This window comes from Nipponia nippon, unplaced genomic scaffold, assembly GCF_047370975.1.
Source record: "Nipponia nippon isolate SJK-2023a ecotype South Korea unplaced genomic scaffold, ASM4737097v1 scaffold_41, whole genome shotgun sequence".
NCBI lineage: Eukaryota > Metazoa > Chordata > Aves > Pelecaniformes > Threskiornithidae > Nipponia > Nipponia nippon.
The window spans coordinates 964845-985756 of record NW_028262360.1 but is presented as its reverse complement, the minus strand read 5'-3'; the positions used below and the strand labels follow the sequence as shown (position 1 = coordinate 985756).

Sequence of the window (20912 nt, the reverse complement as noted above, 5' to 3'; positions counted from 1 at the left end):
TGGGGGGGGGGGGGGGGGGGCGGGGCGGGGCGGCGGCGGCGGCGTCATCACGGGGCGTCGCCGTGACGTCATCACTTGTGGTAGAAGCGCTGGCCCTGGCCGTGGGGCAGGAAGGGGTGGCGGGCGGCCGGGGGGGTGCTGGGGGGAACCCCGACTGGGGGGGAGGGGAGAGGCGTTGGGGGAGGGGCCCCGCCCCCCCCCCCCCCCCCCCCCCGCCAACCCGGGGAGGGGGGTGGGGTGGGGTGGGGTGGGGCGGGGTGGGGGAGGGGCGGCGACTCACGCTGTGGGGCTGCTGGGGGCTGGCGCCGTGGGGCGGGAAGCTGCCGGGGGAGGCGGGGCGGGGGGGTGGGGGTAGGGCAGCCCCGACTGCGGGGGGAGGGGAGGGGCGTTGGGGGAGGGGCACACCTGCGTGCCCCTGCCCCTCTGCCCCCCTCCCCCCAAAATCCCCCCTCCCACCCCCCCACCGCGTTCCTCCCCCCCCCCGTACCCCTCCCCCATCCCCCCGCCCCTCCCCCCCGTGACCCCGCCCCTCCCCCCCTGACCTTCGGGGGGGCCTGGATGGGGACGGGCAGTTGGGGGCTGGGCAGGAGGGGGGGCCGGGGTGCAGCGCCTGGGGGGGGAGGGGGAAGAGCGGCCATTGGGGGGCGGGGCACCGCACCCCCACCCCCCGATCGCCCCTCCCCCACCCCCCGATCTCCCCACCCCCCTTCTCCCCCTCCCCCCAACCTCAGCCCCTCCCCCGTAACAGCAGCACCCCTAAACCCCCTTTCCCCTCCCCCACCCCGTCTCCCCTCCCCCACCCCCCAAATCCCCCCCTTCCTTCACCCCCCAACCCCCCTCCCCCACACCCCCCTCCCCCAACCCCCCTTCCCCTCCCCCACAACCCCCCCCCCCAAAACCCCTCCCCCACCCCCCAAATCCCCCCTTTCCTCCTCCTCCTCCCCTCCCCCCGGGCCCCTCCCCCACCCCCCTCCCTCCCCCTCCCCCCGCTCACGGCGTCGGTGAATCCCGATTGGCTGTTGGCGTGCTCCAGCTGCTTCTGCAGGGGGATGGTGCTGCTGGGGGGCAGGAACCCTGCGGGGGGAGGGGTCAGCCCCACACGTGTGGGGCAGAGGCACCCCTCCCCCCCCCCCCAACGTGCGGGTAGGGTATGGGCGGGCTGAGCTGTGGGGCTCAGCCCCACACGTGTGGGGCGGGGAGGGGGCGTGGCAGTGGGTGTGGCCCCGCGGCCCCGCCCCCCCCCCCCCCGGCCCCGCCCCCTCACCTGTCTGGGCGGGGGGGAAGTGGCCGTGGAGGCCGTAGCCGCCCCCCGGCTGCTGCTGGGGCAGGAACGGCAGCGCCGGGAACCCCGAGGGGCCTGGGGGGAGGGGCGGGGGGTGACCCGCGGCCGCGACCCACGGCTGGCCCCCCCCGCCCCATAGCGAGCCCCCGGCCCCACGGCGACCCCACCCCCAGCCCCACACCTCAGCCCCAGACCCACACATGACCACCCCAGCCCCATAGCGAACCCCCCCCCCCCCCCCAGCCCCACATCTGCCCCCCCAGCCCCATAGCAGCCCCCCAGCCCCACATCTCCCCCCCAGACCCACATGTTCCCCCCAACCGCACATCTGCCCCCAGCCCCATAGCGACCCCCCTCAGCCCCACATCTCCCCCCCAGACCCACATGTTCCCTCCCAGCCCCACATCTGCCCCCCAGCCCCATAGCAGCCCCTCAGCCCCCCATCTTCTGCCCCCCCAGCCCCACATGTTCCCCCCCAGCCCCACATCTGCCCCCCAGCCCCACAGCGACCCCCCCAGCCCCACATCTGCCCCCCCAGCCCCATAGCAGCCCCTCAGCCCCACGGCAACCCCAGCCCCACAGCGACCCCCCAGCCCCACATCTGCCCCCCCTCAGCCCCACATCTGCCCCTCCCCCCCCCCCCCCCAGCACCCCTCGCCCCCTCCCAGTCCCTCCCAGTCCCTCCCAGTTGCTCACCGCGGATCTGCTGGGAGCCAGCGTAGCTGACGGGGACGGGCTGCCCGGGGGGGAAGGGGTGCTGGCTCTGCCCCACGGCGAAGGGGCCGGGCCCCCCCTGCGCCCCCTGGAACTGCCCGTGCTCCCCCCCGGCCCCGAAGGACGGCTGCGCCCCGAAGTGCCGCGTCTGGGGGGGCGGGGGGAGACCCACAAGTTGGGGGGCAGCCCCATAAGTTGGGGGGCAGCCCCATAGATTGAGGGGCAGCCTTAGGTCGGGGGGCAGCCATAGGTTTGGGGAGGGCGTATGTATCAATGGGGCGCCCCACACATCAAAGGGGTGCCCCACAAGTTGGGGGGCAGCCCCACACATTCGGGGTAGCCCCCCGCACCTGGGGCAGCCCCACATCTTCAGGGGGACCCATAGCTTGGGGGGTGCCCCACACATCAAGGGGGCCCCCCAGGGACCTACCTGGTGAAGGGGGCTGCCCCATAGACACCCCCCCTGACGTGTGGGGCTGCCCCACGGAGAAACGAACACCCCACATCTACTGGGGCGCTCTGCCCCATAGGGGTCCCTCCAGCCCCATAGCAGGCCCTCAGCCCCACGGCGGGCCCCCCCCAGCCCCATAGCAGCCCCCCAGCCACACGGCGGCTCCCCAGCCCCACGGCGGCCCCACTCACGGTGATGACGGGGGGCCCGAACATCTGCTTGGCCCGGTCGGCCGCCATCAGGGTCCCGGCGCGGCTGTGACCCCCGGGGCTGCCTGCGAGGGCGGGGGGAATCGGCTGCCCCACGGCCGCCCCACGGCCGCCCCACGGCTGCCCCACGGCCCCTAATGCTGCCCCACAGCCCCCCAAGTCCCCCAGGGCTGCCCATGGGGTGCCAGCCCCTGCCCCATGGCCACCCCACAGCCCCCCAAGTGCCCCAGCCCCTGCCCCACGGCCCCTAACGCCACCCCACGGCCGCCCCACGGCCCCAGCCCCTCCCCCACGGCTGCCCCACAGCCTCTAACACTGCCCCATGGCCCCTAACGCCGCCCCACGGCCGCCCCACGGCCCCCAGCCCCTGCCCCACGGCTGCCCCACAGCCCCCAGCCCCTGCCCCACGGCTGCCCCACAGCCCCTAACGCTGCCCCCCAGCCCCCCACCCCTGCCCCCCGGCCGCCCCACGGCCGCCCCCCGGCCTCACCCTGCATGTTGAGGATGTGGGTCCCGGCGTGCACGGCCATGCCCTGCTGATAGGCTGCCGCCGTCAGTGTCGTCATGTCGCTGCGGGGGGGGGAGGGGTCAGCCAGGGCCCCCCCACCCCCCCCCAGCCCCCCCCCCCCCACCCCCCCCACCCCCCACGACCCCCTCCCCCCACCCCCATCCCCCCCCAAATCCCCCCTCCAGAAGCCGCCCCCCCCCCAAGCCCCCCTCCCCCCTCCAGAAGCCGCCCCCCCAAGCCCCCCCGCCCCTCCCCCCGCCCCTCCCCCACCTCTGTTCCTTGCGGCGCCGCTTCTCCTCCTCGTGCAGCACCTTCTTCAGCTGCAGGAAGAGCTGGTGCTTCTCCTCCTGCAGCGCCCCCAGCTTCTCCTGCAGCTTCAGCAGCTGGGGGCGGGGCGTCAGGGGGCGGGGCCTCGGGGGGCGGGGCCTCGGGGGGGCGGGGGGCAAGGAGGAGGGGGCGGGGAGGGGGAGAGGGAGGGAGATTGGGGGGAGGAGGGGAGTCAGGGGGCGGGGGGGGCAGGGAGGGAGATGGGGGAGGGGCGTCAGGGGGCGTGGCCTCAGGGCGGGGGAGGGGCGGGAGGGTGGGGGCGGGGCCTCAGGGGTGGGGGAGGGGCGTGAGGGGCCAAGGAGGGGGGCGTGGGGGGCAGGGAGGGAGATGGGGGGAGGGGCGTCAGGGGGCGTGGCCTCAGGGCGGGGGAGGGGCGGGAGGGTGGGGGCGGGGCCTGAGGGGGTGGGGGAGGGGCGTCAGGGGCCAAGGAGGGGGGTGGGGGGCAGGGAGGGAGATGGGGGGAGGGGTGTCGGGGGCGGGGCCTCGGGGGGGCGGGGCCTCGGAGGGCGAGAGGGGGTGGGAGGGGGCGGGGGGGCCAAGGAGTGGGGGTGGGGGGCAGGGAGGGGGAGAGGGAGGGAGATTGGGGGGAGTGGCATCAGGGGGCGTGGCCTCAGGGCGGGGGAGGGGCGGGAGGGTGGGGGCGGGGCCTCAGGGGGGTGGGGGAGGGGCGTCAGGGGCCAAGGAGGGGGGTGGGAGGCAGGGAGGGAGATTGGGGAGGGGGGAGAGGGGCGTTAGGGGGCGGGGCCTCAGGGCGGGGGGAGGAGCCTCAGGGGGTGGGGGTGGCCAAGCGGGGGGGGGGGGGTGGGGGGGCGGGGAGGGAGACGGGGGGAGGGGCGTCAGGGGGCGGGGCGTCGGGGGGGAGGGGCGGGGGTGGGGGAGGGGGCTCAAGGAGGGAGCTTGGGGGCCAGTGGGGGGTGGGGGGATGCCGGTGGGGGGAGGGGTGGGGGGAGGGGCCCGGGGTGGGGGAGGGGCGCCCCGCCCCCACCTGCTCGCGCGTCTCCTCCAGCGACATGCGCTCCTCCAGCTCCTTCTTGCGGCGCCGCTCCTGCTCCTCCCGCAGCTTCTGCTCCATCATCTTGTCCACCTCCTCCTCCTCTGGGGGCGGGGCCACGGGGGGCGGGGTCACGGGGGGGGGGGGCGCGGGGGGGGGGGGGCGCGGGGGGGGGGGGTCCCCCCACCCCCCCCCCGGGCCTCGGCCTCCTCCCCCTGCCCCCACCCCCCCCCGGAGGGGGGGCGGGGCTTGTGGGCGGTTGCTATGGGGGAGGGGCCTGTGGGGATGGACACGCCCCCCTCGTTGTTGCTATGGGGACGCTGGGGGTGGGGGGGCCCCCCCCCGGGGGGGGGGGGGGGAGGGGGCGGGGCCAGTTGCTATGGGGGCAGCTCGGGGGAGGGGGGGCGTGGTCTGTCGCTAAGGGGACTCCCGGGGGTGGGGCCTGTCGGTCATGTGACACCAGGGGCGGGGCCTGTCGCTATGGGGACGGCAGGGGGCGGGGCCTGTCGCTAGGAAAACACCGGGGGGCGGGGCCTGTCGCCACGGGGACGGCAGGGGGCGGGGGCTGTCGCCAGGAAAACACGGGGGGCGGGGCCTAGTGATCAGGTGACGCCATGGGCGGAGCCTGTCGCCACGGGGATGGCAGGGGGTGGGGCCTGTCGCTAGGAAAACACCGGGGGGCGGGGCCTGTCGCCAGGAAAACACCGGGGGGCGGGGCCTGTCGCCACGGGGACGGCAGGGGGCGGGGCCTGTCGCTAGGAAAACACCGGGGGGGGCGAGGCCTAGCGGTCAGGTGACACCATGGGCGGGGCCTGTCGCCACGGGGACGGCAGGGGGCGGGGCCTATAGTGGTCAGGTGAACGCCATGGGCGGGGCCCCTGTCGCCACGGGGACGTCGCCGGGGGGGGGGGGGGGGGGGGAGGAGCGGGGCCCTGTCGCCACGGGGACCGCGGGGACGGGGGCCTGTCGCGATGGGGGGACCCCTCCCCCCTCCCCTCCCCCCCCCCCCCGGGGGCGGGGCCTGTCGCGACGGGGCGGGGGCCTCACCCTGCCGCTTGCGCTCCCGCTCCACCATGACGTGGCGGTGCAGGGCCCGCGCCATGGCGGACGAGAGCTTGGGCCGCTCCAGCAGCGCCGGCATCGCCGCTTCCCCGCCGCTTCCCCGCCGCGCACCGGAAGCGGCCGCCGGGTGACGCCGCTTCCGCTTCCGGGGGCCGCCCCAAGCCCCGCCCCTCCCCTCCCCTCCCCTCCCGCGCACTCTGCCGCCGCGCGCAGGCGCCGGGGCGGGGCGGGAATAGCCACGCCTCCGCGCTTGGCCACGCCCCCCCGCTCCGCGCTTCCCCCCCCTTCCCCCCCCCCCCCGTAGGGGCCCGATCCGGACCCCGCACCCCCCCCAACCCCTCCCCCCCCCCCCCCCATGGGGGCCCGATCCTGCCCCTCCCCCAACCCCCAACCCCTCCCATCCGGACCCCCCCGCCCCTCCCCCCGCCGCCCCCTTCCCGCCCCTCCCCCCACAGACCACACCCTCGCTCGCTCTCTCGTGCTTTATAAACCCGGGGGGGGGGGAGGGGGAGGGGAGGGCGGGGGGGGGAACACGCGGGGGGGGGGGGGGGGTGCGGGCCCCCCCCCCCCCCCCCCCAACCACCTTTAAATAAAAATTCCTTTTTTTTAAAAAAAAAAAACAAAACAAAACACCGTGAAACAAAGCCCCGCCCCCACCCCCGCCCCTCCCCCCGGGGTTCACAGTTGGGGGCAATAAATAAAGGGGGGAGGGGCTGCGGGGGGGCAGGGGGGGAGGGGGGTGCTGGGACCCCTCCCCCCCCCAAAATGGGGGCTGGGACCCCTCCCCCATGGGCTGGGGGTGGGGGGGGGGGGGGGAGGGGCACCCCCATGACAACCCCTCCCCCCACGGGGATCCCCTCCCCACCCCCCCCCCAAAATGGAGTCAGGAGCCCCTCCCCCCACTCTGGGGCCCCTCCCCCCACTCTGGGGCCCCCCCCCCCACTTCGAGGCCCCTCCCCCCACTTCTATGGGGCCCCTCCCCCCGACCCAGCTCCGGGGTGGGGGAGGGGCTCGAGGGGGGGGGGGTGGGGTGTCCCCAATACTGGGGCGGGGGGGGGGAGGGGCGGGGTGTCGGGGGGGGGCGGGGCTTTGTTGGGTGGGGGGAGGGGGCGCCCCCCCAATTGGGGGTGCCCACGGCAATGGGGGAGGGGCTCTGGGGGGGGAGGGTCCCCAATCCATGGAGCCGCCATCTTGGGGGGAGCCGCCATCTTGGGGGGGGTCCCCATCTTTGGGGGGAGCCGCCATCTTGAGGAGGGGCCTCCATCTTGCGGCGGAGCCGCCATCTTGGGAGGTTCCCCATCCTTTGGGGGGGGGGGGGTGTCCCCATCTTGGGGGGGTCCCCATCCTTGAGGCGGAGCCGCCATCTCGAGGCGGAGCCGCCATCTTGCGGGGCTCCCCATCCTTGGGGGGGGGGAGCCGCCATCTTGAGGAGGGGCCGCCATCTTGCGGGGGAGCCGCCATCTTGGGGGGGGGGAGGGGGGCTCCCCATCCTTTTGAGGGCGGGGGTGGGGGTCTCAGTCGACGCGGACCAGCAGCCCGCAGAGGACGGTGGCCCCCGGCTCCTTGGTGACCCACTCGAGCTCGGCGGGGTCCAGGCCCTCGGGGGGGCGCAGGGACGGGGGCCCGGCGCGGAAGGAGCCCGGCCGCACGCAGACCTCGAAGGCCACCTGCGCCCCGTGCGCCCGCTGCGAGCCCGGGTCCCGGAAGCTGCGGGGGCGGGGACAGCGTCAGGACACGCCCCCTCGGGGGGGGGGGGCGGACACAAGCCTTGCCACGCCCCCACCCCCGCCCTCAAACCCCCCACCCATTCCGCAGCGATTTGGGGGTGCGTGGCCCTTTAAGGAGGGGGGGGGGCGGGGAGCGGGGCATGGGGAGGCCACGCCCCCTCGTTGGCCACGCCCCCCCCCAATAACCCCGCAAGTGGAGTCCGGCGCCTTTAAGAGGCGATGGGCTCATTTGCATAGCCACGCCCACCCGGGGGGCTCACGGGAGGTGGGGGTGCGGAGGTCACACCCACTTTGGCCACGCCCACCCACCCCACCCCCCCCCCGACCCACGCCCACCCCGCAGAACCCTGCCCACCCCCCAAAGGGGAGCCGGGCCCTTTAAGGCTCTGGGCTCATTTGCATGGCCACACCCACCACCCCGGACCGCCCGCCCTCGTTTCAATAGCCACGCCCATCCGTGTCCCCGCCCCTCGCAAGCCACGCCCCTTCCCACATGCCACGCCCCCCCCCCGACCCAATCCCCTCCCCACCCGGCCCTTCCCTCCCCGACCACGCCCCCACCATGACCACGCCCGCCCCGTGACCACGCCCACCCTGGCCCCGCCCCCCACGTACTGCACTTTGGTGGCAAAGGGCTCGAGGGCGGCGTAGCGCAGGGCGGGGGAGAGGACGAGGCGGGCGGGGCCGGGGGGCGGGGCCATCCCCCCGGGGGCGGGGCCACCCCGCAGGGCCCCGCCCGACGGCTCCGCCTTGGCCGGGCAGCTCAGGATGGACCAGGGGCCTGTGGGGGCGGGGTCAGCGGGGGCGGAGTCAGCGGGGGGGCGGGGCCGGGGTCGCGAGGGGGCGGTGTTGGGGGTCGCTATGGGGCAGGGCGGGGTTGCTATGGGGCAGGGTGGGGGTCGCTATGGGGCAGGGTGGGGGTCGCTATAGGGCAGGGCGGGGTTGCTATGGGGCAGGGTGGGGTTGCTATGGGGCAGGGTGGGGGTCGCTATGGGGCAGTGCTGGGGTCGCTATGGGGCAGGGTGGGGGTCGCTATGGGGCAGTGCTGGGGTCGCTATGGGGCAGAGTTGGGGTCGCTATGGGGCAGAGTTGGGGGTCACTATGGGGCAGGGTGGGGGTCGCTATGGGGCAGTGCTGGGGTCGCTATGGGGCAGGGCGGGGTTGCTATGGGGCAGAGTTGGGGATCGCTATGTGGCAGGGTGGGGGTCGCTATGGGGCAGGGTGGGGGTCGCTATGGGGCAGTGCTGGGGTCGCTATGGGGCAGGGTGGGGGTCGCTATGGGGCGGTGCTGGGGTCGCTATGGGGCAGGGTGGGGGTCGCTATGGGGCAGAGTTGGGGGTCGCTATGGGGCAGTGCTGGGGTCGCTATGGGGCAGAGTTGGGGGTCACTATGGGGCAGGGTGGGGGTCGCTATGGGGCAGTGCTGGGGTCGCTATGGGGCAGGGCGGGGTTGCTATGGGGCAGAGTTGGGGATCGCTATGGGGCAGAGTTGGGGGTCGCTATGGGGCAGGGTGGGGGTCGCTATGGGGCAGAGTTGGGGGTCGCTATGGGGCAGGGTGGGGGTCGCTATGGGGCAGAGTTGGGGGTCGCTATGGGGCGGGTTGGGGGTCGCTCTGGGGCCTCACCGGGGCCGAGCTCGCCCTGGTCGAGGGCGCGGCGCACGGCGCCGGCGCTGGTGCCGTGATAGGCCGTCGGCCATTTCTGCCAGGCCCCGCCCGCCTCCAGCCGCGGCTTCGTCCTGGGGGGGAGGGGGGTCACAGGGGCCCCCGAAACCCCTTGGTACCCACGGACCCCCCAACCCCCCGGGACCCCTCAGGGCCCCCCACCCCCCCCAGACCCCCCTCACCCCCCTAGGACCCCCCAAATCCCCCCAGCCCCCCATCCCCCCTCCCAGGTCACCCCCATCCCCCCATCCCCCCAACCCCCTCCAGAGCCCCCCATCCCCCCCAGGACCCCCCCAAAACCCCTCCGGCCCCCCATCCCCCCCCGGACCCCCCCATCCCCCCAACCCTGCCCCCAACCCCCCTAGGACCCCTTAATCCCCCCCCCCCATGCCCCCCCCCGCCCCTCCCCCCTCACCGGAGGCTGAAGCGGCACCAGCCCAGGGGCAGGGGGGGTCGCGGGGCCCCTCCCCCCGCCGCGGCCCCTCCTCCCCTCCCCCCCCCCGCCGCTGGCAGCGCCCGCAGAAGCGGCGGCTGCGCCGGGGCTCGGGGGCGAAGTACTCGTCTGGGGGGGGGGGGGGAGGGGGTCGGGGGGGGGCCCGACCCCCCCCCCCCCCGGGGGTGACCCAGCACCCATAGCCCCCCCCATCCCTTGGGGACCCCACCCCCACCCCCCATAGGGTCCCCATCCCCCGTCCCCACGGGGGTTCCCCCATCCCCCAGGGGGGGGGGGGGTGTCCCCATCCCCCACCGCCCCGGGGGTCCCCCTCCCCCCACCCCCCTAGGGTCCCCCTCCCCCATCGGGGTCCCCCTCCCCCACCCCCCACTGTGGGGTCGCCATCACCCATGGGGGGGGGGGGTCCCCACCCCCCAGCGGATCCCCCTCCCCCCTCCCCCCACCTCCCAGGAGTCCCCATCCCCCATGGGGCGTCCCCCTCCCCCCCCTCCCCCATGGGGTCCCCCTCCCCCCCCACCCCCCATGGGGTCCCCCTCCCCCATAGGGTCTCCACCCCCCATGGGGGGGGGGTCCCCCTCCCCCCCCATCCCCCCGGGGGTCCCCACCCCCGGGGGGGGTCCCCACCCCCCACCCCTCCCCCACCCCCCACCCCTCCCCCCGCACCGGGCAGCAGCAGCAGGTCCTTGAAGCGGGCGCACAGGGCCTGGTACTCGCAGGGGGGCGGGGGCCCGGCGGCGGGGGGGCCCAGCGCAGGCTCTCCTTCACCCCTGGGGGAGGGGGCGGGGCCCACGTGGGACACGCCCATGGGGGGGCGGGGCCACGCCCGCTGAGCCCCACCCTATAGAGTCGGGGGTCCCACACCCCACACCCCCTCCCCCCAGCCCCCCCCATTTGGGGTCCCACCCCCCATTTGTGGGTTCCCCTCCCCCAGCCCCCCCATTTGGGGTCCCACCCCCCAGCCCCCCACTTTGGGGTCCCACCACCCCCCAGCCCCCCAGATTTGGGGGTCCCCACCCCCCGCCCAGATTTGGGGTCCCAGCCCCCCCAGCCCCCCACTTTGGGGTCCCAGCCCCCCCCATTTGGGGGTCCCTGCCCCACCCCCAGCCCAGATTTAGGGGGTCCCCACCCCCCTCAGATGTGGGGGTCCCCCCCAGATTTGGGGTCCCCCCCTCACCATCCACCACGTCGGCCTTCTCCACGTCCCCCCGCGTCCGGGGGTCCCCGCTGGGGCCCCCCCCCTCCCCCCCCCCCGCCACCACCGTGGCCTGGGGGGGGGGGGGGGGGAGGGGATCAGGGGGGCCGGGATTGGGGGGGGGCTCCCCCGGGACCCATTTTGGGGGTGGGGGTCCCCATTTGGGTCCCTGGGTCCCATTTTGAGGGGTCCCGGGATCCCTTGGGTGCCCCAAAATTTGGGGTGCCCCCCCCTTGTCGGCACTGGGGTCCCTTGGGGGGGGTCCCATGGGGGGGGGGGGGCTCCCTGGGACCCATTTTGGGGGTGGGGGGTCCCTTTTTTGGGGGTGGGGGTCCCCATTTGGGGGCCTGGGTCCCATTTTGGGGGGTCCCAGGGTCCCTTTTTTGGGGGTGGGGGTCCCCATTTGGGTCCCTGGGTCCCATTTTGAGGGGTCCCGGGATCCCTTGGGTGCCCCAAAATTTGGGGTGCCCCCCCCTTGCCGGCACTGGGGTCCCTTGGGGGGTCCCATGGGGGGGGGCTCCCTGGGTCCCTTTTTGGGGGTGGGGGTCCCCATTTGGGTCCCTGGCTCCCATTTTGGGGGGTCCCGGGATCCCTTGGGTGCTCCAAATTTTGGGGTGCCCCCCCCCCCAAACCTGCTGGCACTGCCCGTAGAGGTCGAGCAGGACGTAGCAGGGGGCCGGGACCCCCCCCGCCGCCACCCCCTGATCGCGGCCGTCGACGTAAAGATGGAGTCGCCCCCCGCCGTCCACCAGCAGCCCCAGCCGCGTCCCCGCCGGCAGCGCGTCCAGGTTGGGGCCGTAGTTGTCGCAGATCTGGGGGGGGGGCAAAGGTTAGGGGGGACCCCTCCCCCATGGGGGGGGGGGGGGGGAGGGGGGACCCCCCTGGGGGTGGGGGGAGGGGAGATGGGGACCCCCCCCCCCCTTTGGGGATGCCTAGGGGGTGGGGGGAGGGGGGAGGGAGGGGGTGGGGGGTGGGGTGATGGGGACCCCCCCTTTGGGGATGCCTAGGGGGTGAGGGGAGGGGGGAGGGAGGGGGTGGGGGGTGGGGTGATGGGGACCCCCCCCTTTGGGGATGCCTAGGGGGTGGGGGGAGGGGGGAGGGAGGGGGTGGGGGTGGGGTGATGGGGACCCCCCCTTTGGGGATCCCTAGGGGGTGGGGGGAGGGGGGAGGGAGGGGGTGGGGTGATGGGGACCCCCCCCTTTGGGGATCCCCAGGGGGTGGGGGGAGGGGGAGGGAGGGGGTGGGGGGTGGGGTGATGGGGACCCCCCCTTTGGGGATCCCCAGGGGGTGGGGGGAGGGGTTGGGGAGATGGGGACCCCCCTCTGGGAATTGGGGGGGGGCTGTGGGTGGGGGAGGGGGACATGGGGACCCCCCCTTGGGGGATCCCCAGGGGGTAGGGGGAGGGGGAGGGAGGGGGTGGGGGGAGGGGAGATGGGGACCCCCCCCTTTGGGGACGCCCCTGGGGGTGGGGGGGGGCTCGGGGGGGGGGGCTCGGGGGGTGGGAGATGGGGACCCCCCCCCCCCTTTGGGGACCCCCCTGGGGATTGGGGGGGGGGGGGTTGGGGTACCGGGGTGGGGGGGGGGTGGGGTCCCCGGGGGGGGGGTGGGGGCGGGGGCGGGGGGGGGGGCGGGGCCCCCCCACCTTGCGGCCGTTGTGGAAGACGCCGCGGCGCTGCAGCAGCCAGGCCGAGCGCTTGAGGCCGGCGGCGCAGGCGGGGAGGGGGGAGCGGCCGGGGGGGGCCCCCGTCACCCCCAGCGCCAGCGAGGAGCTCCACTGCGGGTTCAGGGCGTCGATCTGCACCTGCCGGGGCGTGACGTCACCGCGACATCATCGCGACGGCACCGCGACGGCGCCCCCCGGCCACCCTGACGTCGTGTCCCCCCCCCCACTGACATCACTGCGCCCCCCACCACCACCAGCCACAAGCTCCACTGCGGGGTCAGGGCGTCGATCTGCACCTGCCGGGGCGTGACGTCACCGCGACGTCATCGCGACGGCACCGCGACGGCGCCCCCCGGCCACCCTGACGACGTCATCCCCCCCCCCCCCACTGACATCACTGCGCCCCCCCAGCGAGGAGCTCCACTGCGGGTTCAGGGCGTCGATCTGCACCTGCGGGCGTGACGTCACCGCGACATCATCACGACGTCATCGCGACGGCGCCCCCGGCCACCCTGACATCATCCCCCCCCCCCCCCGACATCACTGCGCCCCCCCCCGTGTCATTCCCCCCCCCCCCAGCCACAAGCTCCACTGCGGGTTCAGGGCGTCGATCTGCACCTGCCGGGGCGTGACGTCACCGCGACGTCATTGCGACGTCACCGCGACGGCGCCCCCCGGCCACCCTGACGTCGTGTCCCCCCCCCACTGACATCACTGCGCCCCCCCCCCCCACCAGCCACAAGCTCCACTGCGGGGTCAGGGCGTCGATCTGCACCTGCCGGGGCGTGACGTCACCGTGACGTCAGCACGACATCATCGCGACGGCGCCCCCGGCCACCCTGACGACGTCATCCCCCCCCCCCCACTGACATCACTGCGCCCCCCAGCGAGGAGCTCCACTGCGGGTTCAGGGCGTCGATCTGCACCTGCGGGCGTGACGTCACCGCGACATCATCACGACGTCATCGCGACGGCGCCCCCGGCCACCCTGACATCATCCCCCCTCCCCCCGACATCACTGCGCCCCCCCCCCCCCCCCGTGTCATTCCCCCCCCCCCAGCCACAAGCTCCACTGCGGGTTCAGGGCGTCGATCTGCACCTGTGGGCGTGACATCACCGTGACGTCACCGTGACGCCGCCCCAACGGCGCCCCCCGGCCACCCTGACGTCATCCCCCCCCCCCACTGACATCACTGCGCCCCCCCCCAGCGAGGAGCTCCACTGCGGGTTCAGGGCGTCGATCTGCACCTGCCCGGGCGTGATGTCACCGTGACGTCACCCTGACATCACCCCCTAAGCACCCCGACATCATCAACCCCCGCTGACATCACTGGCTAGCCCGCTGTGATGTCAGGGGAGCCGGTGAGCAGCCATTGGCCGGCCCTGTGTGATGTCACAGTGCCTGGCGAGCTCATAAAGCTGCGGTGCTGCGATTGGCCGGCTCGCTGTGACGTCACAGCGCCTGCTGACGCTAGACAGCTGCAGTGCTGTGATTGGCTGGCCTGGTGTGATGTCACAGAGGCCAGCAACACCTAAGCGCTGCGGCACCACGATTGGCCGGCCTGGTGTGACGTCACAATCCCCGTCGAGCTCACGCGGCCGCAGCGCCACCATTGGCCACCCCTCGTGTGACATCACACCCCCTGTTGATTCCGCAGCGCCGCACTGCTGCCATTGGCCGCCCCGTGTGACCTCACACGCAGAGACACGCCCCCTCCCCCAGCCCCCCCAGCCTCCTCTACCCCACCGTGACCTCATCGGGGCGCAGGGCCACCATTGGCTGGGCCCCTATGACATCACCTAGGGGCCCCCCTCCCTCCACGACCTTACCAGCCTACAACTCGCCATTGGCCGCCCCCCTGTGACATCACCAGTGCATTCCCCCGCCCTCCCCTCCCTCGCCGTGACCTCATCGGGACGCAGAGCCGCCATTGGCCGCCCCCTGTGACATCACCAGCGCATCCCCCGCCCTCCCCTCCCTCGCCGTGACCTCATCGGGACGCAGAGCCGCCATTGGCCGCCCCCTACGACATCACCAGCGCGTCCCCCGCCCTCCCCCTCGCCGTGACCTCATCGGGACGCAGAGCCGCCATTGGCCGCCCCCCTGTGACATCACCAGCGCGTCCCCCGCCCTCCCCCCCCTCGCCGTGACCTCATTGGGACGCAGTGCCGCCATTGGCCGCCCCCCCTACGACATCACCGGCGCGTCCCCTGCCCTCCCCTCCCTCGCCGTGACCTCATCAGGACGCAGAGCCTCCATTGGCCGCCCCCCTGTGACATCACCAGGGCCCTCCCCACCCCTCCACGACCTTACCAGCCTACAACTCGCCATTGGCCGCCCCCCTGTGACATCACCAGCGCGTCCCCCGCCCTCTCCTCCCTCGCTGTGACCTCATCGGGACGCAGAGCCGCCATTGGCCGCCCCCCTACGACATCACCAGCGCGTCCCCCGCCCTCCCCCTCGCCGTGACCTCATTGGGACGCAGTGCCGCCATTGGCCGCCCCCATACGACATCACCGGCGCGTCCCCCGCCCTCCCCTCCCTCGCCGTGACCTCATCGGGACGCAGAGCCGCCATTGGCGGCCCCCATATGACATCACCAGCGCGTCCCCCGCCCTCCCCCCTCGCCGTGACCTCATTGGGACGCAGTGCCGCCATTGGCCGCCCCCCCTACGACATCACCGGCGCGTCCCCCGCCCTCCCCCCCCTCGCCGTGACCTCATTGGGACGCAGAGCCGCCATTGGCTGCCCCCATATGACATCACCAGCGCGTCCCCCGCCCTCCCCTCCCTCGCCGTGACCTCATCGGGACGCAGAGCCGCCATTGGCCGCCCCCGTATGACATCACCAGCGCATCCCCCGCCCTCCCCTCCCTCGCCGTGACCTCATCAGGACGCAGAGCCTCCATTGGCCGCCCCCCTGTGACATCACCAGGGCCCTCCCCACCCCTCCACGACCTTACCAGCCTACAACTCGCCATTGGCCGCCCCCCCTACGACATCACCGGCGCGTCCCCCGCCCTCCCCTCCCTCGCCGTGACCTCATGGGCAGGCAGGGCCGCCATTGGCCGCCGGGGGGGGGGGGGGGGGGGCGGGACCTGGAAGAGGCGGCCGGGGGGGAGGGGCTGCCCCACCACCACCAGCCCCTGGTTGTAGCTGGAGACGCGGGTGGCCGTGCGGTTCCCGTTGGAGAGGAGGATGTTCTTGCCGTGGCACCCCAAAAATGTGGGGGGGCCCTGGGGGGGAGGGGCACGGGGGGTCAGGGGGGTCGTGGGGGGTGGGGGGGGGGTCGTGGGGGGGATGGGGGGGTTTGGAGGGGATTTGGGGGGGGGGGTTAAAGGGGATTTGGGGGGGGTGGGGGGATGGGGAGGAGGGCGGTGCGGATAGGGGGCACCCCAAAAGTGTGGGGGGGCCCTGGGGGGAGGGGCACGGGGGGGTCAGGGGGGTCGGGGGGGGGGTCGTGGGGGGGGGGGGGGGGATTTGGAGGGGCTTTGGGGGGGTTAAAGGGGATTTGGGGGGGTGGGGGGATGGGGAGGAGGGGGTGCGGATGGGGGCACCCCAAAAGTGTGGGGGGGCCCTGGGGGGAGGGGCACGGGGGGGTCAGGGGGGGTCGTGGGGGGGGTGGGGGGGGGTCGTGGGGGGGATGGGGGGTTTGGAGGGGATTTGGGGGGGTTAAAGGGGATTTGGGGGGGGTGGGGGGATGGGGAGGAGGGGGTGCGGATGGGGGCACCCCAAAAGTGTGGGGGGGCCCTGGGGGGGAGGGGCACGGGGGGGTCAGGGGGGTCGTGGGGGGGGGTGGGGGGGATTTGGGGGGCTTTGGGGGGGTTAAAGGGGATTTGGGGGGGGTGGGGGGATGGGGGGAGGGGGTGCGGATGGGGGCACCCCAAAAATGGGGGGGGGGGCCCTGGGGGGGAGGGGCACGGGGGGGTCGGGGAGGTCGGGGGGGGTGGGGGGGGGTCTAGCGGGGGGATGGGGGGGATTTGGGGGGGGTGGGGGGATGGGGAGGAGGGGCACGGGGGGGTCAGGGGGGTCGGGGGGGGGTTAAAGGGGATTTGGGGGGAGATGGGGAGGAGGGGAGGACTGGGAGGGACTGGGGGCACTGGGAGGGGGCTGAGGGGGTACTGGGGGCACGGGGGGGCTGGGGGAGTCCATGTGGGGTTGGGGTGACCCTTGGAGGGTCCACGGTGCCCCCCCAGTGCCCCCCAGTCCCCTCCCAGTTCCCCCCAGTGCTCCCCCATCCCCCTCTCCAAGCCTCCCAGTCTCTCCCAGTGCCCCCCAATAGCTCCAGTGCCCCCCCAGTCCCTCCCAGTGCCCCCCATGCCCCCAGTGCCTCCCTGGTTCCCTCCCAGTGCCCTCCCAGTTCCCCCATCCCCCCAGTCCCCTCCCAGTCCCACCCCCAGTGCCCCCCAATGTCCCCAGTACCCCCTCAGCCCCCTCCCAGTGCCCCCCTGTGCGCCCCCCAGTCCCTCCCAGTGCCCCCCAATACCCCCAGTACCCCTCCCAGTCCCTCCCAGAGCCCCCCCCAGTGCCCTCCCAGTCTCCCCCAGTGCTCCCAGTCCCTCCCCCCGCCCCCAGCACCCGCCACTCACGGCGAGGGGGGTCCCGGCGGTGGGGGAGGGGCTGGGGGTGGGGGAGGGGCTGGGGGAGGGGGCGCCGCTGCCGCCCCCCTCCCCCCCCCCCGCGCTGACGATGGAGACGGCCGTCACCCGCCCGTACAGGTCCAGCGCCACGAAGGCGTTCTGCGGGGGCGGGGCGGTGACGTCAGCGCGTGACATCACGGCCCCGCCCCTCCCCGGCAGGGCCTGGGGTCAGGGAACCCCGTGACATCACAGCTAAGCCCCTCCCAGGCAGGACGTGAGGTCAGGGAACCCGGTGACATCACAACCAGGCCCCTCCCAGGCAGGACGTGAGGTCAGGGATCCCGGTGACATCACAACCAGGCCCCTCCCAGGCAGGACGTGAGGTCAGGGAACCCGGTGACATCACATCCAGGCCCCTCCCAGGCAGGACGTGAGGTCACGGATCCCGGTGACATCACAGCCAAGCCCTTCCCAGGCAGGAAGTGAGGTCAGGGACCCGGTGACATCACAACCAGGCCCCTCCCAGGCAGGAAGTGAGGTCACGGAACCCGGTGACATCACAACTAAGCTCCTCCCAGGCAGGACATGAGGTCACAGAGCCCTGTGATGTCACCGAGCCCTGTGACATCACAAGCAGGACGCTCCCAGGCAGGAAGTGAAAGCAGAGAGCTCTGTGACATCACGGCCACGCCCGGGGGGACAGCGGGGGGGTGGCACCATGGGGGGTGACGTCACGGGGGGTGACATCACAGGGGGGTGACATCACAGGGGGTGAGACCGGGGCGGTGTGACATCACGGATGACACCACGCGGGGGGACGGTGGGGGGGGGGGGGGAGTGACACCACGGGGGTGACACAGGGGGAGGGGGGTGACACCACGGGGGGGGGGGGTGTGACATCACGGGGGGTGATGCGGGGCGGGGTGTGACGTCACGGGGGGGGCGTTACCTTGGCGACGCCGGTGGCGGCGGGGCCCATGTCCTCCCCGTCCACCAGGATGTGCATGGTGTCGTCGGGGCCGCGCCGCACCCCCAGCCGGTTCCCGACCTGCGCGGGGGGGGGAGGGGCACCCATCAGAGCCCCCAGGGACCCCCAAACCCCACCCCCCACCCCCCTGACCCCCTCTGACCCCCCGGGCCCCCATGGGTGCTCCCTGTGTCCCTCAGGACGCCCCCAGGACCCCCAGGACCCCCTTGACCCCCCCAGGACCCCCTGACCCCCCAGGACCCCCTTGACCCCCCAGGACCCCCCAGGACCCCTCAGGACCCCCCAGGCCCCCCAGAACCCCCCAGGACCCCCCAGGACCCCCATGGGTGCTCCCTGTGCCCCCCAGGACCCCCTCAGGACCCCCCTGACCCCCCAGGCCCCCCCGAGGACCCCCTGACCCCCCCGGGACCCTCCTGACCCCCCAGGACCCCCCTGACCCCCCAGGACCCCCATGGGTGCTCCCTGTGCCCCCCAGTACCCCCCAGGACCCCCTGACCCCCCGGGACCCTCCTGACCCCCCAGGACCCCCTGACCCCCCCAGGACCCCCTTGACCCCCCCAGGACCCCCAGGACCCCTCAGGACCCCCCAGGCCCCCCCAGAACCCCCCAGGACCCCCCCAGGACCCCCATGGGTGCTCCCTGTGCCCCCCAGGACCCCCTCAGGACCCCCCTGACCCCCCCAGGCCCCCCCGAGGACCCCCTGACCCCCCGGGACCCTCCTGACCCCCCAGGACCCCCTGACCCCCCAGGACCCCCATGGGTGCTCCCTGTGCACCCCAGGACCCCCCAGGACCCCCTGACCCCCCCAGGACCCCCATGGGTGCTCCCTGTGCCCCCCAGTACCCCCCAGGACCCCCCTGACCCCCGAGGACCCCCCTGACCCCCCCCGGGACCCTCCTGACCCCCCAGGACCCCCTGACCCCCCAGGATCCCCCAGGACCCCTCAGGACCCCCCAAGCCCCCCCAGGACCCCCCAGGACCCCCATGGGTGCTCCCTGTGCCCCCCAGGACCCCCCAGGACCCCCCAGGCCCCCCCCCCTCCCCCGCTCACCGCCCGCCGGTCGAGGGAGACGCCGTAGTTGTGGCGGGTGAGGGTCCCGTTGCGCCGCACCTCGGCCCCCGCCACCACCCAGGTGGGGGGGGAGGGGAGGTCCAGCAGGGTGGCGGGGAGGGCGGGGGGCCCGGGGGGGCCCTGCCCCGGGGGCAGGGCCGTCAGCCCCAGCCGCACCGAGCCGGCCCAGCGCTCGTCCAGCGCCTCAATCCGCACCTGGGGGGGCGGGGAGTTACGGGGGGGGGGGGCGGGGCCGAGGGAGGCTCCGCCCACCCCGCGGGGGCCAATCGGGCTGCCAGGCTTCAATGTGCAATGGCGGAAGGGGAGCCTGAATTAGGGATGGGGAGGTGCTGGGGGCGTGGCTCATTCAAGGGGGCGTGGCCTGCAAGGGGGCGTGGCTCGCGCGGGTGTGGTTTTGTAGGGGGCGGGGCCGAGGGAGGCTCCGCCCACCCCGCGGGGGGCAATTGGGTCCCAGGCTTCAATGTGCAATGGCAGAAGGGGAGGGTGAAATAGGGGTGGGGAGGTGCTGGGGGCGTGGCTTATTCAAGGGGGCGTGGCCTGCAAGGGGGCGTGGCTCGCGCGGGTGTGGTTTTGTAGGGGGCGGGGCCGAGGGAGGCTCCGCCCACCCCGCGGGGGCCAATTGGGTCCCAGGCTTCAATTCGCGATGGAGGAACAGGGGGGTGAAGCAGAGGTAGCAATGAGTTGGGGGCGTGGCTTATTCAAGAGGGCGTGGCCTATAAGGGGCGTGGCTTGCGTGGGTTTTGTGGGGGTGGGGTTAGGGGAGGCTCCGCCCACTCCAGTGTACCCATCGCTCATCAATGGAGCGCGGCAGTGGAGGGGTTAAATCAGGGCGGGGGCGGGGCTTAACAAGGGGCGGGGCTTGACCAGGTGGGAGGGGCTTGTGCGGGGGCTCGCAGGGGGCGTGTCCCACCCTAGCCCCGCCCACTCCTCTTAACGAGACAGCGCGCCTCCTGCTGTCACCCACCCTTCCCATGCAGGGGCGTGGCCATCCCCAGGCCCCACCCTCCCGTTTGACCCCGCCCCCGGGGGTTGTCCACACGCTCGCCCCCGCCCCCCGATTTCTTAAAGAGACACCGCACCCCTGCTGTCCCCGCCCCTTTCCCATGCAGGGGCGTGGTCACTCCCCACCCCCTCCTCCCCGGGTGACCCCGCCCCGAGGTGGGCGTGTCCCGGGGCGGGCCCCACCCCCATTTTCTTAAAGAGACATCGCGCCAACCCCCGCTCCCCCCCGCGCGGGGGGGCATGGTTATTCCCCAACCCCGCCCCCTCGGGTGACCCCGCCCCTCCCCGTGGGCGTGTCCCGCCCCCCCGGGGCCCCGCCCACCTCGAAGAGCTCGCCGGGCCGGAGGTGGGAGCGGCTGAAGACCAGGCCGTGGCAGTAGCCGGCCACGCGGGCGGCCCCCAGCCCCTCCGCCCCCAGCGCCACGTTCTGCCCGCAGCGGCCGTGGAACCGCTGGCAGGGGCCGGGGGCTGCGGGGGGGGGGGGGAAGGGGCGGGGTCAGTGGGGGGGCGTGGCCACGTGGGGGCGGCGCGGCCACGAGGGGTGTGGCACCAGGGCGGGCAGACACAGTGCGGGGGGGGGGAAACAACCTGGCCATTTGGCTGGGGTGGGGTCGCGGGGGGCGTGGCCGGGGGTGTGGCCACGAGGGGGCGTGGCATGGGCAAAGCAGGGGGGTGGGGGTGGGCACAACCTGGCCATGGGGCTAGGGGGTAAGGGGGGGGGGTGTCATTGTGGGGCGTGGCCACGAGGGGGCGTGGCACGGGGGCGTGGCACGGGGGGGCGTGGCTCTGGGCAGGTGTGGCACCATGGGGGGGGGGGGGGGGGGAAACAATGGGGCCATGGGGCTAGGGGGGAAGGGGTGGGGTCAGTGGAGGCGGGGTTTTGGGGGGGCGGGGTCATGGGGGGCGTGGCCACGAGGGGGCACAGCACATAGCGAGACCCAGAGCCGGGGGGGGGGCGGGACGGACACACAGGCCCCCGTCACCAAGGGGCGTGGCAGGGGGAGGGGACCCGGGGGGAGGTGACCAC

The 20912-nt window shown here is 74.7% G+C and overlaps 2 protein-coding genes across 2 annotated transcripts in view; both read right to left on the bottom strand.

Annotated features, from left to right (window-relative positions):
- Positions 1 to 71: 71 nt before the first annotated feature.
- Positions 72 to 5702, bottom strand: GPS2 (G protein pathway suppressor 2). Its single transcript, XM_087777769.1, has 11 exons — positions 5530 to 5702; positions 4477 to 4586; positions 3435 to 3547; positions 3147 to 3226; positions 2639 to 2721; positions 1979 to 2144; positions 1265 to 1357; positions 995 to 1074; positions 543 to 610; positions 217 to 366; positions 72 to 138 (listed from the first exon to the last, which is right to left on the bottom strand). The coding sequence occupies exons 1-11, from the start codon at positions 5621 to 5623 to the stop codon at positions 72 to 74; spliced, it is 1104 nt and encodes a 367-aa protein (XP_087633895.1). The 5' UTR covers positions 5624 to 5702.
- A 960-nt stretch (positions 5703 to 6662) lies between these two features.
- The window catches only part of NEURL4 (neuralized E3 ubiquitin protein ligase 4), a 37250-nt gene continuing 23000 nt past the window's right edge, over positions 6663 to 20912 (bottom strand). The window contains 15 exon segments of the mRNA XM_087777768.1: positions 6663 to 7251; positions 7887 to 8052; positions 8896 to 9008; positions 9350 to 9386; positions 9389 to 9496; positions 10052 to 10132; positions 10135 to 10155; positions 10563 to 10626; positions 11060 to 11392; positions 12223 to 12381; positions 15342 to 15479; positions 16833 to 16982; positions 17773 to 17871; positions 18863 to 19078; positions 20208 to 20353. Coding sequence (XP_087633894.1) covers positions 7059 to 7251; positions 7887 to 8052; positions 8896 to 9008; positions 9350 to 9386; positions 9389 to 9496; positions 10052 to 10132; positions 10135 to 10155; positions 10563 to 10626; positions 11060 to 11392; positions 12223 to 12381; positions 15342 to 15479; positions 16833 to 16982; positions 17773 to 17871; positions 18863 to 19078; positions 20208 to 20353 — 2024 coding nt within the window. The 3' untranslated portion in view covers positions 6663 to 7058.

Bases quoted from the DNA above. Each gene is read 5' to 3' on its own strand.
- GPS2 (XM_087777769.1), bottom strand. From the start codon at position 5,623: ATGCCGGCGCTGCTGGAGCGGCCCAAGCTCTCGTCCGCCATGGCGCGG. The intron at 3,227-3,434 runs GTGGGGGAGGGG...CCCCCCCCGCAG, and splicing joins CGGCGCCGCAAGGAACAGAG to CGACATGACGACACTGACGG. The intron at 2,145-2,638 runs GTGAGTGGGGCC...CCGCCCCCCCAG, and splicing joins TCGGGCCCCCCGTCATCACC to ACGCGGCACTTCGGGGCGCA.